The 7,500-nt window shown below is 40.2% G+C and overlaps 1 protein-coding gene across 1 annotated transcript in view; it reads right to left on the bottom strand.

The window, feature by feature from the left end:
- The window catches only part of LOC137973815 (EGF-like repeat and discoidin I-like domain-containing protein 3), a 102,526-nt gene that overhangs the window by 60,391 nt on the left and 34,635 nt on the right, over positions 1-7,500 (bottom strand). The window contains exon 4 of the mRNA XM_068820703.1: positions 2,536-2,805. Within this exon, the coding sequence (XP_068676804.1) occupies positions 2,536-2,805 (270 nt within the window). The remainder of the gene's footprint in view (positions 1-2,535; positions 2,806-7,500) is intronic.

Genomic DNA, 7,500 nt, shown 5'->3' on the forward strand with positions numbered 1-7,500 from the left:
AATCTATAGTTTAACGCCACGGAATGACTACAGTTGGTTTGGGTCAAGCCTACATATCGTTTGAAAAGGAAAATAATAGTAATCTGTCCGAGTATGGGCAACGGGACTACCGCTAATGCAAAAATGTGCACATCGTTAATAGCTTTGAAAAGTAGCTTCACCTTGCTATTAAAGGAGAAAAAAATAAGTTGATTTGGGACAGTGCGTGACCCATTTTTAGGCCAAGAGCATCTTCTACTTTAAAGAGCCTGCAGCTCAAGCTTCTCAAAGCACTTCTATTGTGTTCTTAAAAAAATAGCACGTGTTCCCAAATCACTCAACAACGTACTCTACGCGTCGTTTACCTCTTAACCAAACTCACGGCCGTGAATATATGAGATGACGTGTGCAAATGTCTACAAGCAAACCGTGACGATATATGTTTCCCCTTGACAAACAACCACTTCTGTTAAGATAAAATGGACAAAGACTTCCCCAGCAAAGACCGAGAATTTCCAAAATTTTTTCCATCGAATACCAAAGTCGTAAAAGTGGAGGAGACTGAATGGTTGCCCTTCCCTTTGTCATCAAAGCCTACTAGCACATTTCACCACTCGCCCATCGACCATTGCAGTGAGGTCCTGTCACGCTCTCTTGTCACCAATCTCTTTCATTACTACCGATACTTTCCGTAGTGAGGTCAAGAAACTAAGTTTGCTGGATACGTAAGACAACATGACACCAAACTATCCCATTTTCACCAACTGCACAATCCAGTGTGAATACTGTTTTGAAAGAAAATGTTGTTTTGAAACGCCCAAACTCAGCAATCCGTTCAGTCAAAATGAATGTTTTTTTTACAGAACTTGTCACTTCTTTTATAGATTGAAGACATATTTTTTCCACTTTGTTTTTATCGATAGTCCGTTCTTTTGAGAGGGGATCAAACGTTATGGGCATTTCTTCACACCAATTCCAGTGTACTTGTTTTTCAAGGTGGTGTGTTTTCAATTACCCAATAAAATGTTTTCTTACTTCTGTTTCCTATGATAAGAATTACGAATTTAATCACTGAAGCGGCTTTTTTTTTGGTTCATTCTATTTGGTTCATGCTATTTGAGTATATGCTGTGCATATACTCAAATATTAAGTTCTGGATGCACTTTAATCTCGTTCCCAGAGTCATTGTTCCCTTGACCAGCGGTCGGAAAAGAGAGACTCTGGTCAAATCCAAAAGAGGCCATATTTGATTGGCTGTTAAAAAACGGTTTCATTTCCTGCAATTTTCAAATTCTAAACTAAAAAATTATGCTCTCTTCCGGATTTTTATCTATACGAGGTCGAAGTTAATCTAGAAATAAATCTTTTTACTTCTTACCAGTTCCGTAACGTTTTTGTTTTTGAAAATACAGCATTCTGAATTTCCTAGTTGTCAGTTGCGTGACACCAGATGCTGAAATTTGTTTTGATTGAAAAAAATTGAAAAAGTGAAAGAATTTCTCAATGGGTAATTATGCGGCTAGCCTTACATACGTAGGTTTCATCCCTGCCAAGGGACTCATCAGAGACCTTTCGGCTAACTCGTCAAACATCGTGTTTGAAGTCCCGCTAGCATCAAATGATGGTGGCAATCTGGCCTTATATCACATAAGGATTCCAAGATTGCCACCATCATTTTGATCATAGCGGGACTTCAAACGCGATGTTTGACGGGTTAGCCAAAAGGTCTCTGATGAGTCCCTTGGCAGGGATAAAACATACGTATGTAAGGCTAGCCACATAATTATCCATTGAAAAAATTGCTCCCGTTATTTTTTATTCTCCGCAGTTTAAACGTTTCGAGTGTATTACGAGATGTGTTTATACTCATGTGTACTTTCTCGCGAGTGAAAAATAAGCGCTTTCGTGGCAAGGTAAACTTCAGATGTTTTTGTTGATTTCTAACCGTTTCCCCTCACGCACGCGCAGTTATTTAACCGGAACCAGAGTTTTCTGGTTCCGGTTTTGGATTATTCCAGAGCCTCATGCGCCCGTTCCGCTGGACAAAGGTAACGGAGGCTCTGGGAACGAGATTGGATGCACTTGGAAAGTTCGGAACGCACTCAAGATACCAGAGTTGCCCTCGGCAATCGCTTCGAGCCACTCTTACGCCTCTATCGTGCTCTCATAACTTCCAACAACTCCATATACTCACACTAACCATGAACCAATTCTTAATAGCCCATTTCCGAGTTGCTGCATGAGTCAGTTTCAAAGCGAGTCCAGGTGCTCAACCATTCAAATGGAAATGAGTTGCTTATTCTCATGCAAATCAAACTTATTTCCATTTCAATAGTTGAGCACCAAGACTCACTTCCAAACCGAGACAAACAGCAACTCGGAAATGGCCTATTGGAGCACACAAAAAGCTATTGAAATCTGTAAATCTTTACAGTAAATAACAAAACATTTAACCTATGATTCTCTTGGAGTCAAGCTTGAAAAGTCTCTTGTTCCTAAGTTTATGGCTCAGTTCACTATGTTTCAACAGCAGATTTCTGAAAGTGTTTCTCTCACCCAATGTTATATTGTAAACTTGATTCCTTGTAACATTTGACCCGTCAGACAAGGGCGAATTCCCAGTAACGATGCGAACTTCAAAGACCTGGACAGGACTGCTCAAATCCACTCGCCACCAGCTTGGATTATCTTTTAAAGTACGTGAGCAGTGTCCATTCTTAAATTCCTGGTCAGGATTCCCATCAACTGCTTTGTCTGATGTGCCATTAGAATATTGGTCACTGTAGATGGAGGATTGGGCTGTGCTCTTCCCCGCCACAATGTTCTCTACGATAGGAATTCGAACACAATCATGTTATCAGCCCATCATAATCAACATAATCATCATCATAATCATTATCGTTATCGTTATAGTGGTCATCATCAATACCATGAAGACACGTAAATAATTAAAAGTAAGGAAGGTTAACCAGAGTCCATGCTACTTAAAGATGGAGCCCATGTTCTTGCTACCCCATACTCCATAATCTTTAATTTGACTACTCAACAAACCGTGATCCCTGCAGCATGGTAAAAAAGTAAAGGTGGCCCCTTTTCACAAGTCACGTGCAAAAGACTATCCCAAACATAAACCGCCCCGTATCCGGACTAACTGTGTTATCTTAATCCACAAGCAACTCGCAGGTGACCTTGACGAACACAAGCTTGTCTGCAAGTCACAGTCCTGGTTTGGGAGAAAGCACTCAACCATGAACTATGCGTGCAAAAAGGTGGTAAGTAGAGTTATTATTATGAATCGCATTAGAGGTTTCGTCATAAAAAGAGATATCTACACTTGCTTAAAACACAATAGTTCATCCATTATTATTACATGGAGTAATCTGTTAGAAGACCAGGTTGGACCACAGCACCTACAACATGGATCTGTCTTGATAATTACGTGCTGCATGGGCTTCTCGGAAGCAACAAATGTCTTTCCTTTTTTTGACGAAATTCATTACCTCCTAGCTATTTCTCACCGTATTTTATGTTTTCTGACAGTTCTTTTTTATTTTTAAAAGTGTTAGTATGCTAAATTTAACCAATCATAGTGCAAGCCCTACGGCCATGAGTAACTGAAAAAAGTTACATATAATATAGCTTACACTATCAACTGGCCAATGCCCCTAATAACGACATTCACTATAAATCCTTTACGACTTTCTCGCAATTCAAAATACAGCTGTTGTTATTATCAAATTAACAGAACCGAAAAGGAGCAACCCAACTTTCTCCTTCTCTGAGAGACAATCCCATTAGGCAGGGACAATTCGAGCAGCGGAGGCCAGAAAGTTAGTTCTCAGGGCAGAATTTATGGCACAATGAAGAAAAAAGGTGACCGTTATATCTTCAATACTTTGTCCACACAAGTAGACAGGAGAAAGAATATTTTACCGCAATTCTATATGAGTAATAGTTCAAGGCACAAGCGTCCAAACGCATACATGAATGAATGGACAGCTCCCTCTTAAATGTCCCTATACTGTCGCGTGACCTAAGTTGAGCATTAATATTGTTCCATTCTTTGGTTGTTGATGGAGAAAAGGATAGTTTGAAACGTTCTGTACGAGCTGGAAAGATAGTGAAATTCAGAGCTGACCTTAAGGAAAGTTGAGTTCGCTCGCAAACTCTTGTAGGCAATAGATCTACTAGGTAGGAAGGAGTGAGATTATGAACAATCTTATAACAAAGTAATGACTTGTGAATCAAACGCCTAACCCTCTTGTGCCTTTCACCGCATCTGTTACAATTTTACCAGATTCATATTGGACAAATTCGATAAGGTTGCTCTAAAGTCCTGGCCAAAGTATAGAACAAAGTTGGAGTCAACGCTCCAACTTTGTTCGATCCGACATTGTTCGACTGAATGAACGAAATGATATATGAAATGAATCATATACTGAAATGCGGATATGAAATCAAGTAAAGCTATGATCCTCGCAGTTATGGACGCACGGGGTTTGAACCCGTGACCTCGCGATACCAGTGCGACGCTATCGCGACTGTTTGGTCGCCCATGTTGGAAGATGGTCGTCCGACACTTTTTGTTTGATCAAGGGTTGGATAGAGTTTGCTTTGATCAAACAGTACGCCCAACAATTCTGCTCGACGCAACAATGTTTCAGTGTTTTACCGCTCTTCCAATAAAGTTGTCCTGAATCAAGTCACGTCTGCGCTCCTTGCGAATCAGGAATCGCTATCTCATTTTCAAGTCTTCTAGCATCATTTGCAACAAAGATAGCGGACAAAGATGGTCATTGATGAACAGCCAGAAACCTTAAACAGTGAGAATCAAGTAGGCCATGTCTGAGGGACACTTTTAGCCCCCTCTACCATGATCTCTCTCTATGGAGAGCGTTAAGAATTTTTGCAAATTGATCCGTTGTCATTCTCATCATCTCCTCAGCGCGGATCTTGCAGTGAAAATACTTTTTTCTGCACGTTCTCTTAATCGTTTTTTTTTTTTTTCCTTTGGTCGTCTGAATCGGTCATTTCCGTCCTCCAACAGTTTAACCAGCACAAACGCTACGAGGGATTCTCGTTACAGTGTTAACGCCAACTTGAACTTCAATCAGTTTCGTCAAGCAATGTTGGATGGTGTTTAGGCACTACCTCAACATTTACATCCAACAATGTGGCATGTTGGATCCAACTTGGTTCGATAGTTTGGCCAGGGCTTAAGAATATAAACACCCGTGCCAAATTTCGTACCCATATTCCATAATGGCCTTGTGAGCGATTTGTATAATTTATGTAGCGCAAGCCTGGGTTGCTCGAAGCGTGGTTAGCGCTAATCAGCGTTAAATACCACGGAAGCCTATAGGTTTTGATATCTCGTAACCAACGGTTAGCGCTAACCAGGCTTCGAGCAACCGGCCCCGGATCTCTGAACTCTGAAATTAATCCCTTAGAGTAAACTTAATCGCTTGCTGGCTATCTGGTAAACATTTGAGATACACATGTACGAGGTCGCCATGAGAGATTAGAAGCCAACATTATCCCTAGGTAGTCAGTTGCAACAAGCTTCATCCTCTATGATAGTAGATCACAGCTGGCCACAGGACTTAGAGTACCAGAATGAACAAAATGCCCAGGAGACTTAGTTATAATAAAGTCAATAAGGGACTCGCCCGAATTGTCAATGCATGTTGCCTCAACCCGTTCTCGCCCTTGAATTCGCGATTATCCTGAATTGTTAATTTGCTTTGAATTCACTGTTAGGGAGCCAGTTAAGCAACGACAACGTCACAAATTTGCATATTTAGTGGGCAAAAACAATAGCTTTGCACGCTTTCCACGTGCGGTTTTTATTTTTGTTCATTTCATTGCCGTCGTCAGCAAAACAACAACGTGAAATAGCCAAATTTGGGGTTTTATGAAGAACGTCAGCACTTGAGGATAAATTTTCAGTTTCTCCCCTACATTAAGTGCCGTTCTGACCAGTGTCATTTTCGAGGAACTACCACACCCTTGTCACAATAAAAAGGTTGAAATAGTCACGTAGCGATTAAAACTACGCAGATTTATAGTTTGAGATGACGTTCTCATTGCCGTCGGCGTTGTCGTTGCTTAAGCTCCCTATTATCGAGATGGTCATATATTTTTTAAAAGACAACCCAAGTGTATGGCCATAGGACTCGAACCTAGGAATGCTCATTGTTAACCCGTCAGCTAACCACTTGACCACCACACCGCTAGCTGTTCAGGGACAATATTTTAAACACTATTTGATAAAGCTGTAGTATCACTCGCCAACAAACAACATTAGGTCTGTTTTCAAACTTCACGACAAAGCTAAACATTTTAAAATCAAAGCTTAGGTATAAATTATTAATCTAGTTTAGCCCTAATTACTCAGAACTTAAGAACGACAACGGCGACGGCAACGAGAACGTCGCAAATTTTAAACAATTATTGGATGAGGTTTTTGTGATATCCGGAATAATCAAGGTCGAGGTAAGCCGAAGCCGAAAGCTGAGGCTGATAACACTAACCGAGACCTTGATTATTCCGGATATCACAAAAACCGAATCTAATAATTGTTTTATTATACATTGTTTTGAAATAACGACAAACGCATTATCGCAGCGATCACAGTGTTTTTCAAACACATTGCTCTTGGAAATCATGCATTGCGCGGGCAACCTACAGATTATTCACTAATCTGTAGGTACAGATTAGTGAATAATTTGTAGGTTGCGCTGTTTCCCAGAATTAACTGTAGGCTTTTAGTCAATGAGAAGACAGATGGTGACTACAATGTATAATAATAATAATAGCCAGTGGACAAAAACAACAGCTTTGCACGCCCTGCACGTGCGTGTTTCGTTTTTGTCCATTTCTTTGCCGTCGTCTGCAAAACAACAACGTGAAATAGCCAAATTTGAGGTTTTATCAAGGAAGTCGGCACTTGAGGATAAATTTTCATTTTCGCCCCTAAATTAATCACCGTTCCAACCAGTGTCATTCTTGAGGATACCACACCCTTGTCCTATTAAAAAGGTTGAGATAGTCACAAAGTGATTACAATAACGCGAATTTATATTTTGAAATGACTTTCTCGTTGCTGTGGCCGTCGTCGTTGCTTAATTAAATTCTTATTGATTTCGCGGAAACTTGCGCGCTTTTTTTGGCGTAGTCACCATAATTTAGAAGTTTTTATTTAATTTTTTGAAAAACGCGCCAAAAAGGGCTTGCCGTCCCGTTTTTTTCCCGCCATGTGGGCCGGAAGTAGAATGTAATGCGAAGTACTTGTAATAGCCCACTTTCGGTATATTAAAATTCGGTCCTAAACAAAAGGCATCATCTTGAGGCTCTGGGGAATAAACTCATTTGTATTTATTCCCTAGAGACTCGAGATGATGTCGTTTGTTTAGGACTGAATTTTAATATATCGAATTGGGCTATTTTAATTTGTTTTGCGCATACAATTTTAATCAGCCAGTAAAAAAAAAAGAACTTTTAGGTGCGACCAGATCCTCT

This window comes from Montipora foliosa, chromosome 10, assembly GCF_036669935.1.
Source record: "Montipora foliosa isolate CH-2021 chromosome 10, ASM3666993v2, whole genome shotgun sequence".
Taxonomy (NCBI): domain Eukaryota; kingdom Metazoa; phylum Cnidaria; class Anthozoa; order Scleractinia; family Acroporidae; genus Montipora; species Montipora foliosa.